Raw genomic sequence first — 23,121 nt, forward strand, 5'->3', positions numbered from 1 at the left:
AACAGATTTGTACATTACTTCTATTACAAAATCTTAATCTTTCCTGTACTTATTAGCTGCTGAATACTACAGCGGAAATTCTTTTCTTTTTGAAACACAGAACTGTCTGCTGACATCATGGCCACAGTGCTCTCTGCTGACATTTCTGACCATTTTATGAACTGTCCAGAACAGCATATGTTTGCTATGGGGATTTCCTTTTACCCTGGACAGTTCCTAAAAATGGACAGAGATGTCAGCAGACAGCTCTGTGTTTCAAACGGAAAAGAATTTCCACTGTAGTATTCAGCAGCTAATAAGTACAGGAAGGATTAAGATTTTTTAATAGAAGTAATTTACAAATCTGTTTAACTTTCTGGCCCCAGTTGATTTAAAAAAAAGTTTTTCACCGGAGTACCCCTTTAATGTCTTTACTAATTCCAGCTTTTCTGGATGTCAGAAAGTGGATGCCAGGAGTTCAGTCACCTAAGTAATCTATATCAACACCTATTGTTATGTATATATGTATATAAGGATATCACATGCCATAAAACATTTGGCTAAAAAATGCATGTGTATTTTTATGCAAATTTATTATTGAATCAGCATCAAGGTGGTTGTTTTGGCCAAATTCATATGATATTTTTTCATGAGTATTTTGGAACAGAATAAATGGGTATTTAGGCCCTAGGTTTTCCTGTAATACAAGCTATTGTTTTGTTTTTTTGTTTTCACACTTATTTTTGAAATCATTCAGAGCACTAAAAATTAGGGATCGACCGATATCGTTTTTTTAGGGCCGATACCGATAATCGGTGCAGGTTAGGGCCGATAGCCGATAACTTATACCGATATTCCGGTATAAGTTATCGGCTATTTAACCCCCTGCGACACCGCTGCAGATCATTGACTTTTGCGGGGCCATAGGCCACCGCCGCCACAGCTTCTCTCCCCCTACCTGTCAGGGTGGTCCGGGCCATCCATCCTTCCTTCCTGTAGTGTCCGGGGGCGTTCCGGATGAAGAGTGAACCGGTCCGGGCTGTCCTTCTTCTCCGGCGGTCATCTTCTCCACTCCGGGCAGGCTCCGGCCTAGTACGCTGCATAGACGCCGCTGTGCAGTGACGCCCGTGCGCAGCGACGCACCTGACGTCACGGCGTAGCGGCGTCTATGCAGTGTACTAGGCCGGAGCCTGCCCGGAGTGGAGAAGATGACCGCCGGAGAAGAAGGACAGCCCGGACCGGTTCACTCTTCACCCGGAACGCCCCCGGACACTACAGGAAGGATGGATGGATGGCCCGGACCACCCCCATTACGGATAAGTTTAATTTATTGACTTGGAGGGTGGGGGAGGGGCCCGACCGGTATAGCGGTATGGGCAAAAATCCATACCGGTATACCGCCCAGCATCGCGGTGGGGGGTGCGACGTGGTGCGGCGGGTCGGGGGTGCGGTGCGGCAGGTCGGGGGGGTGGCGGTCGCGGTGCGGGGGGCGGGGCATTATCGGCTTATCGGCAAGGTAATTGCCGATACCGATAATGCCCAAAATCGTGATTATCGGCCGATAATATCGGCCATACCGGTAATCGGTCGATCCCTACTAAAAATGCTCCTAATATTTATGGAAAAGGCTTAAAATTAGTTTTAGAAAATGCTTGCAAATGAAGAAATTACTCCAAAATACACAAATAAAACACATTTCGAAAGCATTTCTGCCTTGAAATAGATGAACATTGTTCTGCTTCTATGTGAATCCAGCCTAAATATGGATTTTGACAAGTTATTTTGGCCCAACATTTAAATTTTTTTTTTCAGAATACAGCCCAATAGGTGCAAAATACACATCACAATATACACTGTGTGAACTAGATATCTTTTTCCTATAAATTGGAAGATATTTGGTCTATTGGAAAATTTCTGCCCCATAATAACCAAAAAGTTTTCGTAAATACTTTCAGCAAAAATGTTGAAAACACTCTTCCAGAAGGCCCCATAGATTGCAGTTACAAGTACAATGTTGCTGGTGCCAGGTGCTCTGTACCCAACCAAGCTGCTCAGTGTACTCTACAGGAGTGGGGACTTATGTCTTTGACAGGAGTCTCTGCTCATGTACTTACTTTGCAATGGCAATCACAAGGCAATTTAAGCACATCAGAATACAAATCCAAAATAAATCTGACAGTCAAATTCGCAGAATCAGATCTGAAGCAAATTCTAAGAGGTTCATTCATGTCTTTTGTTGATCACTACTACTTTGGTGTTATCTGGCAATAAAAGTGAGATGCATACATTGTTCATCTCTAATGCTGGAACTACTTTAACACACAACAGTGTGAATGTGGAGGACAGCTGTGCACAATCTGACAATCTGCTATTAAGGGTCTGTGGTTTAACACCCCACAGTTGGGATTCCATGGTGCCACAAATGGCATCCTGTCAGGCAGGCAGAATGGGGCAAACTGACACTAAAAATGGCATCAGGTGCAGCAAAGCTGATTAAGGTGTTTATTATCAGAGCAGATGCAACACCTAGCCAAGATGGCTACAAGTACAGGCTGGAACAAGCTGCAAGCAGAAAAGAATCGGGGTAGACAGTCCAAGTTCATACACATAAGATGCAAGTCTGAGTCCAAGGAATAAGGCAAAGTCCAGAATACAGGCAGGGATCAGAAGACAAAAAAGACCTTAGCAGTGCAGGATAAACAACGTGGCTGAGGCATCAGGAAACAAGTGGAGCTTCTATATATATATATATATATATATATATATATGTGTGTGTGTATATATATATATATATATATATATATATATAGTGCCTTGCTGGGATTTGAGGGGGAACTACTAGGGAGTGCACACTGGCTCTACAAAACCCAGCCAGTGCTCACGCACGCCCCCTAGTGGACAGAGGGCTGCAGCAAGACACACATCAGAGCAGGAAGACCAGGAAATGTAGCAAACACATGGCACAGAGAATGTTGTACAACACTGGTAAGAACCAGGACACATAATACACTGTTGGTGGTCAACCAGCAGTGTTACATGTGGAAAGCTAGATGGCCATCCTGATGAGGACTCAAGTGCCTCATAAGACCTCAGGATGCTTTATATACGTCCTAGTAGTAAATAAAAGAACTATTTCTACTGCTACATATTTAAAGGGGTAATTTTTTGTCTTGTCCACAGTGCTGTCTGCTGACACCTCTGTCCGTGTCAGGAACTGTCCAGAGCAGCAACGGTTTGCTATGGGGATTTTCTCCTGCTCTGTACAGTTCCTGATACTGGCTTTAGGTGTCAACAGAGAGCACTGTGGACAAGACAAAAAATAAATTCAAAAAGAAAAGAATTTCCCCTGTAGCATACAGCTGCTAAATAGTACTGGAAGGGTAAAGATTGTAGTAAGTAATTTACAAATCTGTTTAACTTTCTGGCACCAGTTGATTTAAAAAAAAAAAAAGTTTTCCACCGGAGTACCCCTTTAAGTACTGCTTGTAATGGGCACCTATATAGTACACAGAACAGTACAGTAATATTTAAACATTTATCACATCATTCTAGGTAATTTTTTTTTCATAGGAGCTTTCCCTGGTTCTGTTTTACATTTGTTTAGTCTTGTTTGTACTTTAAGAACTTCCCAGTGGTTATGTAAGCAGTACTAACTGTGAAAAGTGAATTCTGTTGACAAATCATTTTATGTATATATAATAGGTACCGTCCATGTTGATAACCAATACGTTGTAATGGTGCATGAAAATACTTCATGGTTCATATAGAATCCTGCCCTGGGGTAGAAGGATGTAGTCTACTGAGATCTTCTAAAAGGTTTTGATTCACTGCAGCAGAGGAGGTTAAACTAAAGGATATAAGCCTTGGGGAAGGTGCTTGTACTTGGATAGTCAAAAATACTGACTCCTAAATAGAGCAGAATGCTACATGTGCAACAGCAGCTTAAGATGCAGATGAAAAGAATGTATCATGGGTGGTGACATTTATGCTTTATACACAGATATTAAGTAAGGTACATGTAAATGTGAACAGGAAAAGTCAGTGGCATTCTTATACATATATGTACAACATAAACAGCAATGGAAGCATTGTATGACTACCAAAGTTAATGGGATTATACAGGCTTATATAAATAAAACTTGATCATAATGTAAAGGAATGCAACTTTATAATATACTTTGGTTTAAGTTTTTTTTTTTTTTAATGCGAACTTGTTTACATTTAGGGGCTGCAAACCTTTCTTGGCCTATTTCTGATCACAGCTTGTTGGTCTGTTACAATGTAGGTAGCAGCTATTACTATTACTTACTGACCTCAAGTGGACTAATATGGAGTAAAGCACAAAGTATATTAGAAAGATGGATAATTTAAGTCCCTGTAACTTGTAAATTACAGTAGCATGGAAGAAATATTTTGTTCATACATTATTAGGTTTTCATTTTCCATTTATGTTATAGTTGAAGAAAAAATGTTGCTGTGGCTGGTAGTGTCCTCTACTGCCATTTTTTTTTTTTGCCATAGTTTCCCTCAGGTCCTCCTCATAGTCATTAATTCTATTGTCCTCTAGGCTAATATTTGTCAGCCCTTGAAATATGGATAGATTAGTAAGGTGGGGGGTTGGGATTAATTATAGATACGATGCTCAAATTTTATGTGTTAAAGTGTATCTGTCACTTTAAAAATTTTGGACATGTCCTAGAGATGTGTCAAAAGTTTTGATCGGTTGGGGTCTGAGTGTTCAGACCCCAAACCATTTGTTTAAATGAGCATGGAAAAAAGTGCAGCTGACCAAGACAATCCCATAGACTTGCATTGTAAGTTTGTGTCACTCAGCACGCTCTTCTCCCAGTAGCAGTCTTGACACTCAGACCCTGACTTATCAAAACTTTTGACATGTCTCTACAACATGATAAAAGTTTTTTTTTTAAAGTGACAGTGCCTATTTAAGAAAGGACATGCCTTGTAGGTCAGGAATATTTTAGTCTTGTGTATATAAAGATATATAAAAAATTGCAATAAACATCTGTGTGTATCATTTGTCCGTGGTCTATCCTCAATATTTAGTGGACTTTTTGCATGCATTGTATGTTAAATGAGAATCTGTCAGCTATGTCATGCTGCCCTGTCTCATAGCAGCATGCCCTAGTGACAGGCACGCAGATTTCATCAGTTATGTATCTATATATTGTAGTTTGGCCAGACTTATTCATTGTAGCGTGCGATGAGCAATGTGAGCCAGAAGTCCAAGTATAAGTCTGGCCAAACTACAGCATATTCAGATATAACAGGAAAACTATTGAGATCAGCATGCCTGTTGCAACTACCAGAGAGCTGAAGATTAAGTTTGCGAGGGGTTCCCCCTAAAGACATACCACCTGTTGTGTGCCCTATATCTCATGCAGTGTGACTCTGGAGTATAGGTTGCTATGGATGTTGCACGGCATGTTATCTTCCCTACCCCTGCTTTAGCGCTTTTGGCACTACTCTCTGCAGCTGGCCACTTTTCTGTTCCTCCAGCAGACCTTGGCTAGTAGCACTTTATCAATAAGTAAATGTGGGGTTGGAGCCTCTCAGCCCAGCTTTAGCTCTGCTTTGCCTTTTTAACCCTGTGTTTGTCTCCTGCCGCTGCTTCCCCTTCCCCACAGGATGAAATGTTAGATCTTCAGTTACAGAGGCACCTTGATTTTTTGGATCAGCAGGTAGGAAGCCACAGAGCTATGTCCATTCCTCCCTACAGTGTGTGGGTGTCACTGTGACACAATGTCTGACCTTCCTTCCCTCTATTTCTTAGATTGTACTATGTGTGATACCGTAGCTCTTGTACTCCCCTGCTTGAATGCATGTGTGCTTTTTCAGTGTAGGCATATGAATTGTCTGTGTAAACCAGCAAATATTAATAGAAACAATCCTGCACATACAAATTATCGAATTAAAATAATGCATGAATCATATAAAGTGGTCAGTCATAGTGTAAGAGCTAAATTATAAGGGTTGGAAGATGCCACTGAGGTATAAAACTGGAGTAAGGGATTTTGATCTATAGATATTTAAAGGGGTACTCCGGTGGAAAACTTTTTTTTTTTTTTAAATCAACCGGTTACAGAAAGTTAAACAGATTTGTAAATTACTTCTATTAAAAAATCTTAATCCTTCTAGTACTTATTAGCTGCTGAATACTACAGAGGAAATTCTTTTCTTTTTGGAACACAGAGCTCTCTGCTGATATTAGGACCACAGTGCTCTCTTCTGACATATCTGTCCATTTTAAGAACTGTCCAGGGTAGAAGAAAATCCCCATAGCAAACATATGCTGCTCTGGACAGTTCCTAAAATGGACAGAGATGTTAGCAGAGAGCACTGTGGTCATGATGTCAGCAGAGAGCTCTGTGTTCCAAAAAGAAAATACTTTCCTCTGTAGTATTCAGCTGCTAATAAGTACTCAAAGGATTAAGATGTTAATAGAAGTAATTTACAAATCTGTTTAACTTTCTGACACCAGTTGATTAAAAAAAAAAAAAAAAAAAAAGGTTTCCACCAGAGTACCCCTTTAAGTTTACTTCTATTGTTCATATTAATTTGTTTGGGCGCATTACTTCTAACAATACACAACTTTTTATAGAAGTGTACATGCATGACATCACATTTCACAAAACTCTTTATTATTGTATCCAACAATAAAGTTCAAAAACACAAATGTTGACTGTTTCAGACAGAGAGGATCCGCATATGATAAATTGATCACAAAGTGCCCTGTTTGTGCTCTTTTGAAGCCAGCCTTAGGAAGATATCTAAGAAACTGTATGCACATAAACTTATAGTGGGAGATTTATCAAAACCTGTCCAGAGGAAAAGTTGCCCAGTTGCCCATATCAACCAATCAGATCACTTCTTTCATTTTTAACAAGGCCTCTGAAGAGTAAAAGAAGTGATCTGATTGGTTGCTATGGGCAACTGGGCAACTTTTCCTCTGCACAGGTTTTGATAAATCTCCCCCATAAAGCTGGACAAACATGACTTTTTTAAGACTGTAGTCATCTACACTATTGTCCGCTATTATGACATGTCCACCAATTGCAGAATTGCAATTGCAAAAAAATTAGGGGGACACTGAGCTGTCTGGTTTCTGTGAGCAAAAATGAGAATCTTACTATAAGGGTATATTCATAGGGAGGAATTGACGAGGAATCATTTAGGCCAGGAAATTCAGCAAATCTGCCATCCTCTGTATCTTTCATTCAAGGCGGAATTGGAGCTGATTACTGGCGCATAATTACGCAAGTAAATTGCTCAGTGTGAACATACCCTAAGACAGCTTGATAAATATCCCCCTTAATCTCCATGGTACAGATTATTGGCCCAGATATATCAATCTGTCTGAGAGCAAAAAGGTGTCTTATTTGCCAATAGCAACAAATTAGAGCTTTGTTTTATTTCTTGAATTGCACTGGTAAAATGAAAGCTGAGCTGTGATTGGTTGCTATGGGCAAATCAGACAGTTGTTGTCCACAAATTTGATAAATCTGGGCCACTACCCCAAAATTATTGTTGAATATAGTTAGTAATAATAAATGTGGAGCTCATCTTTCATTTTACCAGAGGAATATGTGAAATGAAAGCTGAGATGCTATGGGCAAGTAAGACAGTTTTTGTCTCAGACAGATTGCTAAATCGGGGCCATTGTGTCACACTCACAACGCTCAGTATACCTGTTTACTACTAGTGTAGTGTATGGATGCACAGACACTAAAACTAACATATCGGGTATCTGCTAAAAGCAACCAATCACGGCACAGCTTTCATTTTTACAAGAGAACTGTATGAAATGTAAGCTACGCTCTGGTTGCTATAGGCAACAAATCCAGCCTTTCTTTTTAACAGCTTTTATTTATTTGGCCCAATGGGTCTACTTAGGGTTGGTTCTCATCTATACCACAGCAGTGAGCAGATACGGATAAATGGTACCTAAACATATGGCTGTGTTTGGTCCCTGTAGGACTGTCTATAAAGTTCTGCACACACTACTTTTCTGTACCACAAAAAACATATACAAACATATAATTTCCCCCCCCCCCCATAGAAGTATATTAGTGATGTATGGTGTGGTACATGTCTACATGTGCATGTTTAAAACATAAACACTTTGTTTTTTTGTTTATTTTTTTTGCTGATTTTACAGTTTTTACATAGTTTTACATATTAATTAAAATAAACACATACATATATTTAAAATATGTGCAAATGTATACAAATGTATATTAAAAAAATGTATACGATAAGAACCTATGCTACACAAAGCCAAATTGGTCTTACAAACGTATGTGTGTAGAGATGTGAACTAACCCTAATGGATACATGAGAATATTGTAAATTCTTGCATTCTCATCCCATCTGATCCTAGTTATGTAGGTTCCCAGTCATATTACAACTTGTGATAATATTGTTGGTGTGCCGTGGTCCCTGACCAATGGCTTCTGGGACTGACTTGAAGGGAACTGTGCCTCCAGACACCCAGAAGCTCATATTCAGCTTCTTCCTTGCTCACCTTGTTTTTTTTTAGTGTCCTAGTCAGATTTAGATCACTATGTGTAGTACACCATGAGTGGGTCAGACTATGTCAGTGTGAATGCTATGACTGGAATTATTCTTCATCCTCTGTTTCCCCCCCACTACCTTCTGCAGATGAGTGAGAGTGAGACTTTGATCAGCATGGTGAATAATATGGTACACTCCTCCCCCAGAGCACAGATCTTCATGCAAGTAAGACAGCACCTAAGCGTCACCTTCACTCTGCATGACACAACTCATTCTCATTTAAATGCGCTACATCGACATGATAAAATAGTTAATTCAGTCAACTACCTACCATTCGGTTAATGCAGATTACCATGGGTACTGCTGTTATCTACTTGTATAAATAACTTGAGCTGTAAAAGTATGCACATTTGTTGGTATGGGCTTTTTATGGCAAACAGAGGTGTCATTGTGTCATCTACATGGGTGTCACACCATGCAGTGTCATTTACTCGTATAGATCTTGAAATGTGATAAGGGAAAGATGAACATAGAATGGATTTGAAATTGGATTAACACAATGGAAAAAACAACCTCCATAACGCCAGTAAATGACTGCAGCATGTAATACTCTCATTCACCAGCTCAGACATAAGTCCACCCTTCAGGATCTGAGTGACCATATCTTTTTCTTTCTAAAAAAAAAAATGGTTGCCCAGTCTCCTGAGGCTTTTATTCTCCAGATGTGGCTCAGCACTGCAGGTCACCCAGTTTCTAAGATCCATGCCGAAACATCTTAACATATTTGGTCCCCTATAAATTACTTTCTGCAAATTACAAATTCTAAGCATATTTCTTTGTGTTGTACTCCCTAGGTATCTCCTTATGCAGATCCATACCGAGAAGCTTTGCAAAGCTACAAGTTCAATGAACAGGACACAGATGTAAGTTTTCCTTGTGAGAAGATATTTGTGTTTGTTCATCATAAAGTTTTCATCATAATGTGATAAGGACAAAGCAGCAGCATGAAGGACATTTTGTTTCTTTCTGTTAGAAACTCTTGGGTAGGCTGTGCGAACAACACAAGGTGGTGAGGGAGCAGGACCGGTTAGTGCAACAGCTACGGGCTGAGAAGGTAAGAGGAACTACAACTATTCATCATCTGTCTAAGGCTGCTATGGTCAAATGCAGGACCTGACATTAAGGAAGAATGAATAAAAAAATAGGATCAAATACATAACATTATTTACAATACTGTATATGGATACATGGAATTTCAGCGGCAAACTGGGCTTTTATTTAACATTAAGAGACTGCACAGTAAAAAATAGCAGTATAAATAACTGGGTCTCACAATAGGTCATCCTTGGTAAAAGAGTGTCCGTAAACAGGAACAGGATTGTGTTATAATGTCCAAAAAGAGTAATAATAGTAAACATTTCTGGAGTAAACTTGGCATATGAATAGATGTAAATCATTCCAGCATACATACCCATCAATAGCCATTATACATACTTCAGTAAAGACATGTTTAAACAAAGATTGTTTGCAGCTAAAATACAATGAATGAAAGTAATGAGAAAACTAAGTCTCCTGTGACTGCTTGCCTCCCTCTGTAGGAGAGCCTTGAGAGTGCACTTATGGGAACTCATCAGGAGATGGAGATGTTTGGCAGTCAGACGGCATTTCCCGAAAAATTACTGCATCGGAAGGAATCTCTCCAGAACCAGCTGATCAGTATCCGTGTGGAGCTCTCGCAGGCCACCACGGTAAGGCATATGGTGACAGCCATAACAATAGGTTACTGAGTGTAACAACAGCAAAAAAAATGTATGTCAGTTACTAATAAAACTACCGCCTGCCAAACACACATTACTGATGATCAGGACAATCCTCCACTGCTCAAAAACAAAGCTATAGTTTAACAATTGTTTCAAAAAATCTTCCAACATGTCATAATGACATTTAAGGAGTTTAGATTAGTGGGGTCCATGTGTTAAAGGAGTACTCCAATGCAATTAAACTGATCCCCTATTTAGGCTCCCTTAATGTTTCTCTATGGCAGGGGTCTCAAAGTGGTGGCCCTCGAGATGTTGCAAAACTTCAACTCCCAGCATTCCTGACAGCCATTAGCTGCAGCAAATGGCTGTCTGGGCATGTCCAGGCATGCTGGGAGTTTAAGTTTTACAACAGCTGTAGGGCCACCAGTTTGAGATCCCTGCGCTATGGGATATTTGGAGGGGGCCTGTCAGCCGCCGCTTCTTGCAGGGGAGTCGACACAACCCCTTCCAGGGGACTGCTGGGGTGCCGGGCAGAAGACCGCAAGGGATCCCAGCCGGTCGAACCGCCCGCGATCTTAAACTTATCCCCTATGCTATGTACTCCTTAAAAGGGGATTTGTAAATTACTTCTATTAAAAAATTCTTAATCCTTCCAGTACTTATTAGCCGCTGAATACTACAGAGGAAATTCTTTTTTTTTTTTTTTCAACACAGTGCTCTCTGCTGACATCATGACCACAGTGCTCTCTGCTGACATCTCTGTCCATTTTAGGAACTTTTGAGCAGCATATTTTTGCTATGGGGATTTTCTCCTATTCTGGACAGTTCTTAAAATGGACAGAGATGTCAGCAGAGAGCACTGTGCTCGTGATGTCAACAGAGAGCTCTGTGTTCCAAAAAGTAAAGAATTTCCTCTGTAGTATTCAGCAGCTAATAAGTACTCGAAGGATTAAGATTTTTTAATAGAAGTAATTTACAAATCTGTTTAACTTTCTGGCACCAGTTGCTAAAAAAAAAAGTAAGTTTTCCACCAGAGTACCCCTTTAAGGTCCCCACTGATTGCTAAAATGAACAGGTAAAAGCACTCTGCTGAGCACTGGGCCTGTTTATTTCTATTCTGCACTGCTCAGCTATCCTGAAAGTAACACAAGTGGTGTATAGACTTATTAAAAGATTCTATAAATCAGTAAGTGATATACTCAGCTTTCTGAGGACAGCCAAGCAGAAACAAATGGATTCATCAGTTAGTTGAACATTTATGCCCATTTATGCCCAAACATGCAATATGTTTTTTTAAAAGAATAGTTCCCCTTCAAAGGGCTTGTCCTTAAGATGAAGAAAAGATTTTTAGCAGAAAGAAATGTTATAAAATATAACACCAAACATTATGTTAAAAATCACACCACTTCAGTGGCAATACTTTAGTGGTCCCTACCGGTCTTTGTTAATTTCCATGGAGCAATAATTAATCCCTCCTCTTCTGGTGTAATATCCAAATTTATAATTAATATTCTTACCCACTGTTCACGCAAAGAGTAATTTACAAATTTTTTGAAGAAATAAATCTCTGGAAGTAAATCTCTGGAAGTAAAAGACTTAGAGTGTCAGGACTTTCAGGGTCTTCCTAGCAGGGAATTCCCTCTGAAATCCGATTTTAGGCTATTAAGTGCTCACCAAGTATAGATTATGAGATGAATCAAAGGTAGTATTTATTTGAAAATACAAGTGGAGACAATGTGTTTCCAAGGGACTACTCCTCTCTTCATCAGGTCCAGTTACATACAGTGATCCCTCCACTTACAATGGCCTCAACATACAATAGTTTCAACATACAATGGTCTTTTCTGGACCATTGTAACTTGAAACCAGACACAACATACAATGCTACAGACAGTCCAGATCTGTGAAACGTGTCAATGGCTGGAAGAACTGACCAATCAGAATGGGCATTTTACTGGTAAAACCCCTGAATTACTGAAGTGCATGCATGCATGACTGGCTGTCTGGTAATGCCCCCCTACAGTACAGGGAGGTATTACATGTTCCGTACTACTCTTTACCTGTGCCAGGGTTACCTGCTCCTTTGGACACCAGGTAAGGGCGGCTCCATTTAACTTTTTTAGGATATTGCGTGTACTGTACACGATCCTGAAGAAGCTCCTGTCCTGTAGATAGACAATGATTTACAGCTCCCAGCAGCTCTTTCTTACTTTTATATGTAAGGACTTGCTTTATGTTTTAGTTTTCTACTTAGTTTTCTTTAATCCTCACTTTTTTTCTATTTTTGATGACATTTTGGTGGCTTCAGAACCAATTACCAGGTTTCCATAGAGTTCTGGTCTGAACATACAATGGTTTCAACATACAATGGTCGTCCTGAACCAATTAATATTGTAACCTGAGGGACCACTGTATTTCTACACAACATACACATATACACATTGCAGAATTCAAAAACTGATCGCGATTGACCTGAGGGTCATTAGTGATGTCATCCCTAGTGGGATGACTGTGAGGCACCATCACAGAAAATTTCCTATACATATGTATCACAGTGGTGGAGTGACTGCACTATGGTGGGTTCCATCATTATGATGGTGTTACAGCAGTATAAACAGTAAAATCAATAAGTAAAGAGGAGAGACAGCACCGATCCAATCAGCGTGTGCAAGTAATCATCCGGGAATGCCAACCCGGAAAGGAATGCAAAAGTCCAAAGTGGATACAGCACCAAATAGCTGAGGACTCAGGCTAGTAGATGGATTGAGACTTTATTTGCTATCCATGTGCAACGTTTCGGCAACAAATGCTTGAAAAAGGCAGTTTGTTGCCAAAACGTTGCACATGGATAGCAAATAAAGTCTCAATCCATCTACTAGCCTGAGTCCTCAGCTATTTGGTCAATTTACAGTCAACAAATAATGGCATCAATGGGACCCCCTGAGAGAAAGGATGACAAAAGAACAGGCCACTATATACATGTATAGCGGCCCTTTTTCTTTTGTCATCCTCTCTCTCAGGGGCTCCCCAGTAGATAGGTTGATAGGTAGTGAATCTCCTCAATAAGTAAATAGGTAATGAATCTTCCCAGTAGGTAGGTAGATAGGTTGTGTATCCTCTTAGTAGGTAAGTAGATAGGTAGTGTACCCCCCCCCAGTAGGTAGGTAGATCAGTAGTTTATCCCCCCAGTAGATAGGTAGGCAGTGTATCTTTTTCCCCCCCAGTAAGTAAGTAGTGTGTCCCACAGTAGTAAGGTAGGTGGATAGTGTGTATCTCCAGTAGGTAGGTAGAGTATCAACCTAGTAGGTAGGTAGGCAGTGTATCCCCCCCAGTAGGTAAATAAATAGGCAGTGTATCCCCCCAGTAGATAGGTAGGTAGGCAGTATATCCCCCAGTAGGTAGGTAGATAGGCAATGTATCCCTCCATTAGTTAGGCAGTGTATCCTCCCAGTAAGTTGGTAATTAATTCTCTAGACCCCACCCTATTTATTTGTTTTCCCCCCAATAGGTCAGCTCCGAAGAAAATATTAAAGAATACCTGTCAACCTGTTAAAAATTTAAACCTTTATGTGTTTAAAATGCAATTGAAAAAAAAGGCCACTAGGTGGCTCTATTCTGTTCCCTGCTGCAACTCCATATACTGTAGTTAGTTTGGTCTCCTGCCAGCTTGGCTGGAGACCAAACTCAGGAAGTGCTTTGGGACATAAAGAGGCACAGCTCTCGCTCACTGCCTGTCAATTAGACAGGTGTGAGCAAGCGCTGTGCCCGCTGTACTCCGGACATGGGCGCGTCACCTGTGAAGGAGAGCTACAGGGAGATATCACTTCAGTGACGTCGCGCCTGCTGGGGAACGTCCACTTTCCCCTGTCGGCAGCTCACACTATGTGAGCAAGAATAAGGGTAGGCTACAAAGCTTTTTAAAGATTTGTCATTTTTTAAGGCAGGAGGGGTTTTAGGAGTAGTTAGGGAGCATAGTGTTACCTAACTCCCGCTTTGAGGCCAGGGCCTCTTCATCCGCCAGTCTGAGCTCTTGGTGTGGCGCATTACTTCTCTTGCAGGCAGCGCAGTATGAGATGATGTCATCGTGTGTCGCTCACAGTGTAACCATTGTGCCACAGTGGTAAAGTACAGGAGCAGGGATTTTTGTTCCCTGCTCCTGTACAATACTGAGTGGTAAATATGGTTTTCTTTTAGAAAAAGCTGGTGCTTGCTTTCTCCTATGTTTCACCACCCTAAAACAGCTGTTTTAGAGGAGCGTTGTAAGTTTCTGCAGGATAAAATTTTTATTGCATAATATTTCCTTCTGCCATTTAATTTCTTAATTCGCTTGGACAACCCCTGTAATTAAATTATCTTCATATGACATGACATGTGTCCCGATTGACAAGGACATTACAAATATTACTTCTTTCAGAGTAAGACTTAATTCCATTATATGGTCCGCTAGTTAAAAGAGGAAAACATGCATGCCACACTCACCCACACATTTCAAGATTCTGTCATTCAAAACTAGCCTAAATCCTACATGACAAGCTGTTTTACATGCCTAACCTAGCCTAATGACCTCTTGTCTTGTAGGCATTAAATAATAGCAGCATGGAGTATGAGGTGCTGGAGGGAGAGGTCTCTGCTTTACATGATGCGTTGTGGGAGCAGCTGAACCTTAACATACAGGTAAGATATACTGATATGCTTCTCTGGATTACAAGCAGTACATGTCAGAAGAAGCAATTCATGACTTGTGTTACAATTTGTCAGAATGAATTGATGAATAGACACATTCAAAGGGAAATCTGGAGGATTCAAGATGTAATGGAAGGCCTCAGGAAAAACAACCCCTCCAGGGGAACAGACACAGCCAAACACAGAGGTGAGTCTGAGTTTCCAAATGTTTTCCGAAGACATGTTAATAAGCCAAAACATGGATGCATATTCTGTATGGATATTAAATAAATACATGTAAAATGACCAACCTGGCAGCCCACATGCTTGGGTGGTGGAGAGATTTTAATATTAGCACTCCATATAAGATATGATAATGTGAAGCGGAATTCATACTGCATTTGCAGTGTCCATTTATTGCATGCGATGAGAAAGCACCCAGTGCATACATCAAAGGCAACCGTAGGCCCCCATTCACCCAACCGACCCTCTGGTCTCTGGGAGACTAATACACTTTGATATACCTTTAACTGTACCACAAATTAAACAGAAAAGTAATAGAATGTAAAAAATAAACTTTATTAATTCAATTTAGTAATAAAAAATAGATAGTAGAATTAAAACAAAACAAGTAGTAGCAATAAATAGACACTAGTAGACATACAAAGATATAGGACAATGGTAGGACCCAAATACATCAAAATATACAAGTATAAAGAGTAAATGCCGCAGTAGCTGGTAGGATAAAAGAATAATACCTGCCAAAAGTATACAATAAAGGGTGCCAGACCATACCTACACCTGAACCCCAACGATCGTTTTGCTATTATGCCACTTCTTCAGACGCCCCCTGAAGAAGCGGCATAATAGCGGCATAATAGCGAAACGATCGTTGGGGTTCAGGTGTAGGTATGGTCTGGCACCCTTTATTGTATACTTTTGGCAGGTATTATTCTTGTATCCTACCAGCTACTGCGGCATTTACTCTTTATACTTGTATATTTTGATGTATTTGGGTCCTACCATTGTCCTATATCTTTGTATGTCTACTAGTGCCTATTTATTGCTACTACTTGTTTTGTTTTAATTCTACTATCTATTTTTTATTACTAAATTGCATTAATAAAGTTTATTTTTTACATTCTATTACTTTTCTGTTTAATTTGTGGTATGGTTCTCTTTTTGGTGTCATAAGTGCAAATACGTACCCTTACCTACTATATATGTAGGGTTATATATACCTTTGGTGACATACCTTTAACTGTATGGAATTCCATTCATGTATATTGCTCTGTAAATGTTTTTTTTTTAACATGGTAGCCTGTGGGCAATGCATACCTCTGTATGTATGTACAGTAGCATGCGTCGGAGGCATCCATCAAATGCGCACTTAAAATTATATATATATATACTTTTGACATACGCTGCAAAATAGTGTTAAACATGAAGAATGTTTACATATTGCATTTAATTTAAATATGATATTTACTTGGTTCAATTTTCCTTTAGTACTAGTGTCTGTGAAATAAACTGAAACTTTGTAGAGCACATTGCCACCTTTTTGTTAGTTTAGACTACGTGCAGTTAGTTATATATATTCCTCTTTCTTCCCAACATTGATTTGTTTCCTCTCCCATAGTAGTTGCAGGACCTTCTACAACTTTCACCTCTAACAGTCCAGCAAGCCCTTTGAGCTCAGCCAGTCTTACAAGTCCCCTCAGTCCATTTTCCCTCATTTCTGGATCTCAGGGATCACCTACCAAGCATACGACAAGTGAAGTAAGTGTGTTCTTTTTTATATTTCACTTATAGGCATCAACACCAGGGGGCAGTGCAGTATGATAGTAATACATGTACTTCTCTACAGGTTTCAGTTAGTCTTTTCTACATTTAATTGGGCAATTTAGCTAAAAGCATTTCATTTCATTCCATGAATTATATTAGCAGAACAAAGCAGAAACAAGTTAACATTTAATTTTTTTTCCAGATGAAAATATTTACAAATATTGATGCTGTAAATTAACCCCTGCTGACCGCATTACATGATTTTGAGTTTGATGCCTTACACACGCTCCCTTGTAGTTCTGTTCGCAGGATAGGTTTATTGCACTGGCAGTCTTATCCTGTATTGCGACAGGGAACTAAAATACTCAGCTCCTTGTCACAAACACCTCTGTATACAGTGCTCATTTGAGTGCTAGGGAACCCCATCATTTCAGTAATGACTTTACAGGGATTTCCTGTGTAGTGGGGGACATGCAGAGAAGAGTTGATCATTTTCTTGTTTTCATATTTACTGAGGCACTAACACTTTCCTGTCAGATCCAATGTACATTACAAGCTCGCCACCTGTTTATTAGCGCAGATCTCTCCAATACTCATGTGAAGTGTTCCAGCTCTGACATACAAACTTGACAATCTTTATTAGTATTTATATGTACATATGTGATCATATGTTGCACGAAAGGCTATAAAAAATAACCCAATTTTAAAAAATTCCTGCCGCACCATCAACGCCATTCCTGTGCTTCCAGTCCTTCTTTACTTGACTGCAGCGATGATATGCAAGTCTACCCATGGACCACTGCTGGCAATCACTGGCCGTGCACAGCTCAGGCCAGTGATTGGCTTCAGTGGTCCCATAGAAATATAGGCACAACATCACTGCAGACAAGTAACAAACACTGCTAGTCTGCCAAAAAAGAAAAAAAAAAATTTTTTGACTTTGAAAAAGGTGAAAGTTTGCTTATAGCCAGGCTCAAACCTCTTGTGTTATGAGAGGGTTAAAGGTGGTTTTAGATGCTTGTAGTTATTTAGTATACTGTATATTCAAAATTTTTAAGAAAAAATAGCAACTGTTATTGAATAGAAACATTTATTGTTTATCATGAGAGACTAAAGCCCTATTTTGACCATGTCCTGTTCTCACAGCTGAGGCACTTTTAAGCTCCGGCCTAAACAGTGACATTAGAAATGTCTGTTTAGGCCGGACTCCTATCTGGAGTCACATATAGTAACAATGCACCTTTTCTGTGAGCATGTCACGACCAGGAAAGATTTCAGCCTTTCTGCATAAACAGTTTCTATTCACTGACTGTAATAATTTTAAAAGTAAGTTAAAACTCAAAGTAAATGAGTTAGCTTTGTAACTTCTCATACAATATAATTATTAAGCTGTCAACTAGAAAGCCCCTTTAACTTTCTGTATAATCACAGCCTGTAATTGTTTTCTCAGTGATGCACCTGTAAAGCTAATCTTCTGCCGGTTTTTCTGATTGGCCATGGAGAGACACATGTTCATGCCGGACAGTTACTGAGGCAAATCTTATGACAGTAAGCTAGTATTGTGTTGATTGGAAATGGACTCATGCACAGAACTTGCTGATTGTCGTATAGTTGCTGCGGCAACTGCCCTGCCCTTCATGGACCTGTCACTTTATATACCTGATCTGAAGAACAGGTAGGGCATTAGCATTACAAGTGCACTTTAAAGTTGCCATATCCTGGAGTGGTTATAAATCCCATTAAATATGAATATGTTTATATTTATGTGACTAAATTCTCCCTCCCCACCCCCTTATTTTTGGGCATTTCCAATCAATCATTATTTCTGCATTACTTATTCACTTAGAGAACCTTTTAGCAGTGAGCTTGCTTAGATTTCCTTCTTTTGACTTTTATCTATATTTCCTGCTTTTTTTTACCCTTATGATTCACCTATTCCATCCCTTGCTGCTAATGCTTTCTGGCTTCCTCTCTGCTCAGGACTCGGGCCCCCCTCGGCCCCCTCTCCCTCTTTCGTACACTCCCCTGGATTCTCCTCCAGCTGTCCCTCCACCCCCAGGGGAGGGCCGCTTCCAGCCTTGGCCTTACCCTATCTCTCCCTGCTGGCCACACAGTGAGGTAACTAGAAGGAATAAGGGAAAAAGGGGAGGGCTTCAGGTGCATGTCTTAATGCATAAAAGATATTTTCACCTTTTTTATTGCTGTTTGCTTTATGAAATGTAGATATTCTTTAAGTGGGAAAATTATAAGTGGAATTGTGTGCAGTGTGTAAATAATGATGTGCGTGCTAGCAAGCAGACAAAAAGGATGCAAATTAAAAGTATACAATGTATTTCCTATCCTGCTAAAACTTTCACTTGTTGACCAAAGCGTAGTTATGCCAAAGTGGTATACAGATATACTGTCTCACATTACGTCTCCTTCACAAATATTTCGACCTAATGATACATTTCGTTTTGCAGTTAAAGTCGAGCTTAGATTCATATAAGAGAGAATCACCTCATCTCTCCACATCTCTCCCCAATGAAGGGGTCAGTTCCATGCAGACAAAACCTGACCAGGAGAATGAGAAGCAACAGGCCATCAATAAAGGTAGTAAAGATATATTTAAAAGGAATAGTTATTGTATGGAGATTCGGTGGCATTTTTCATTTATTATGTCTGTTTTTAAGTTGGAATTGTCCCCCCACGGACTAAGTCACCAAATGAGGAAGGAACATTGACAAAACCAACAGTGGTTAGAAGAGGAGGTAGCCATGCGTCAAATGGACAGATTTCACGGGTGAGACCAAATGACTTAACTTTTCATATTAATGCTAGTGGTAGCATTGTGAGAAAGCTCTCTTGCCTGTCATGTTGAAATGTAATATACAAAATTGAAGACCCAGGTGCCAGTGGAACAGTTTCCATGTATCCTTACAGACTATGAAACATATATCCAGGTTAAAGTCACGGCTCTCCAGACAGCTCATGTATTGAAATCAGTACAAATGTTATTCATACTTAATTATAGGATAGATGTCACAACCATTAATAAATGAATAAAAATACATAGTTAAAAAATATATTTCCTAGAAACTTCATGTACATAAACCTCAAACTCATCAACGCCAAGAGACAGGAGGACTTAGTATTATTGTACACATGAACTGACTAGCTAAAGTATATTTTATGTTTAACATAAATGCTAATTATAGTGCACATCCATAATCAACATGCAAATAGGGTATATAAATAATGTAGGTGTACTGTGTCCAGTCTCACTACATACTTTATATGCAACATATTATATGAGGGGCCCTCAATCTTAAAGGGGTTATCCAGGAAAAAACTTTTTTTTTATATATCAACTGGCTCCAGAAAGTTAAACAGATTTGTAAATTACTTCTATTAAAAAATCTTAATCCTTTCAGTACTTATGAGCTTCTGAAGTTTAGGTTGTTCTTTTCTGTCTAAGTAATCTCTGATGACACACGTCTCGGGAACCGCCCAGTTTAGAAGAGGTTTGCTATGGGAATTTGCTTCTAAACTGGGCTTTTTCCTAGACACGTGTCATCAGAGAGCACTTAGACAGAAAAGAACAACCTTAACTTCAGAAGCTCAGAAGTACTGAAAGGATTAAGATTTTTTAATAGAAGTAATTTACAATCTGTTTAACTTTCTGGAACCAGTTGATATATAAAAAAAAGTTTTTTTCCTGGAATACCCCTTTAAATTTAGTTGCCACAGCTCATATTTAAATGTCCAGTGTTTTAAATAGTAAATAAATATCCTCCTGCATGTGATCATCTGTACTGCAGGAGGAAAGTAAATCCAACTCCTATAATATGCCGTCTAGTGTTACATCAGTTTGTATTTTGTAGTCCATAGACGGATAACTACTTGGGGCTGGTCCGGATCAATTCCAATAGTGTACTGTATGTTAAAAACTGTTTGCAAACCATTATGTGTAGCCAGTCCTACAGCGTTTTGCCCGCCTGCTGTTTGTGCTTTACTGTCTGGAGGTGGTAAATGGTGCGGGCTGCGCGTGAACGCCAGCCTCTGTAACATACCTCTAAATATCCTGTTACTGCTCCATGCATTCGCACATGAATATTAAATCCTTCTTGGCTCTCTATGTTCACCTATGTAGGAGGATGATGTTGGACTTATAATATATGTTAGTACACTTATATTATTAATATGCAATTGTTACGGGTGATTATATATGTGTATCCACTATTGTTAGTGTTTGTGATGTCAGTTCATGTGTACAGTAATACAAGTCCTCCTGTCTGGTCTACAGAGTGACCGTGGATGTTCTGTTAGGTGTATATATATTGAATCCATTATTAGGAGGTCTGTTATATGAAGTATCTAGGAACCATATAATATTTACCATAAGTATCTAGGAACTGTATAATAAGTACCATAAGGATAGCTTAAAATACCTAAGCAGTTATTAAAGGAGTTCTGTAGTGAAATATAACTTATCCCCTATCCAAAGGATAGGGGATAAGTTATAAATCCCTGAATGGGAAGTTATGAATCTTCTGAATGGGGCACCGGAACTCTGCCAGAAGGGGGGGGGGGTGCAGACCCCCGCACGGAGCGTCGGCCGACACACACCCTCCATGTATCCCAGCTTCCTGCGGGGGTTGGAATGGCCTCTTTTGGCAGACTGACAGGGCCCCATTCAGGAGATCGTGAGGGGGTCCCAACGGATGGACTGTAACTTGTCCCCCTATCCTTTGGATATGGGATGTTATTTTTCACTGCACTACTCCTTTAAGAGCAGAAGAATGATGGTAAATACAGCTCCCACTAAATCCACAAACGTATGATAGAGTGGAATTCCAACTGCTAGGAATGTAGAGTTTTTTTTTTTTTGGGGGGGGGGGGGGGGAGGCTTACTGTTATTGCATGTTGAGCATAAAAGAACTGATTTTGGGACCTCTATGGGCTAATTCACATTAATGTCAGTTCCCATTAATTCATGCCCGTTCTCAAATCCGTTAAAGCCTTTTGCAAACGGCTTGCAAACGACTGTAAATAGATCCCATTGATGTTAATGGTATTTTTCTAAATTACTTTGACATCCATTTGCACTTGTTTGGTTCTTATTCCTTTATTTTTAGCGGAGAAAAGATGTTGCATGAAGTAATTTTTTCTCCATCAAAAATAACTGATTAGAAATGGATGTATGAAATTTAACATTTAACAAACAGATGAGCCTGTAATGTCATTCGTTTGCATCCATTTATTTTCAATCCGTTTTTGTTACGTTATTACTTCTGAGCATACTCAGAAGAGGTGTAAGCAACCAATAAATGATACATAAGGATTAAAAACTGATGCAACAAGATGCCACTTAATGGCATCCTTTTGCATCAGTTTACATCCGTTTGTTAGTATGGTCCATTTAGCAGCAATAACGGGAGAGTAGCGGGACGGGAAAGAACAGCCACATGAACCTAGCCTAAGTGGGGATGGTTTTCTTTTATTTCTTTGGAAGTGTGTATGGGCTGCTGGGTTTGCTGGAAAAGTGTAGGGCCTACTCTGAAAACTAGGGAAGTGTGTAAGAAAGCACAGGACATTTTTAACCTGGGGTGGTAATGGTGTGGCAAAGAGCTGCACCATTGCATTACCATGGTAAAACTCATTAAAATACTTGCAGTTATTCCTGCTTTACATCACCTCTGGAATTACATGTGATACAACATCTACTTGTAAGACTACAGTCACACATCACCATTGGCAGTGGTCCTGTAGACCTGCTCTTGTATTTGATGTTTTTTCCTAGATCTAGCTAAAGCTGGCTATACACCTAGGGGGATATTTATCAAAACCTGTCTAGAGGAAAAGTTGCTGAGTTGCCCATAGCAACCAATCTGATTGCTTCGTTCATTTCCGAAAAGGCCTCTGAAAAATGAAAGTAGCAATCTTATTGGTTGCTATGAGAAACTCAGCAACTTTTCCTCTGGACAGGTTTTGATAAATCTCCCCCATAGAACTTTGTTTGGCCACAACATGGCCAATCATAATCGGACATTGGGATCATTCATACAAATGATAATGCAGAAAACATGCCAGACTAAATTGGCAGATCCTGTTTTTTTTTTTTGTTTATCTTTTTATTTGTTTTTTATTTTTAATCCAGTTAGCTTTCTCACTACGCAAATATTGTTAAATTCAGTCATGTGAAACAGTTTTTTGCATCTGATCTCATCCTCAGATCTCAAAGAAAAAAATTCCACCATGGCTGATCACACTTTTGGCACAGAAAAGTCTGTCGTTGGCAAAATTCAACATGATCATTTGTTTGTAATTTACAGACAAAGATCATCTAAAATTGCCAAAATTGGCCATTTTGGCCAACCATTATCTTATGTGTATGGCCATCTTAAGATTTATCTAGAACAGA

The 23,121-nt window shown here is 39.6% G+C and overlaps 1 protein-coding gene across 19 annotated transcripts in view; it reads left to right on the forward strand.

Annotated features, from left to right (window-relative positions):
• PLEKHA6 (pleckstrin homology domain containing A6) overlaps positions 1–23,121 on the forward strand; it is a 185,671-nt gene that overhangs the window by 147,663 nt on the left and 14,887 nt on the right. For 12 of the 19 annotated variants that reach the window (XM_056558106.1, XM_056558114.1, XM_056558110.1 and 9 more), the window contains 11 exons: positions 5,625–5,678; positions 8,659–8,736; positions 9,366–9,434; positions 9,545–9,625; positions 10,110–10,259; positions 14,850–14,945; positions 15,030–15,141; positions 16,573–16,712; positions 18,699–18,836; positions 19,181–19,310; positions 19,391–19,500. In XM_056558106.1, the coding sequence (XP_056414081.1) occupies positions 5,625–5,678; positions 8,659–8,736; positions 9,366–9,434; positions 9,545–9,625; positions 10,110–10,259; positions 14,850–14,945; positions 15,030–15,141; positions 16,573–16,712; positions 18,699–18,836; positions 19,181–19,310; positions 19,391–19,500 (1,158 nt within the window). The remainder of the gene's footprint in view (positions 1–5,624; positions 5,679–8,658; positions 8,737–9,365; positions 9,435–9,544; positions 9,626–10,109; positions 10,260–14,849; positions 14,946–15,029; positions 15,142–16,572; positions 16,713–18,698; positions 18,837–19,180; positions 19,311–19,390; positions 19,501–23,121) is intronic. The other 7 variants (XM_056558115.1, XM_056558117.1, XM_056558108.1 and 4 more) reach the window with 6 other exon arrangements.

Source organism: Hyla sarda, chromosome 2, assembly GCF_029499605.1.
Source record: "Hyla sarda isolate aHylSar1 chromosome 2, aHylSar1.hap1, whole genome shotgun sequence".
NCBI classification, from domain to species: domain Eukaryota; kingdom Metazoa; phylum Chordata; class Amphibia; order Anura; family Hylidae; genus Hyla; species Hyla sarda.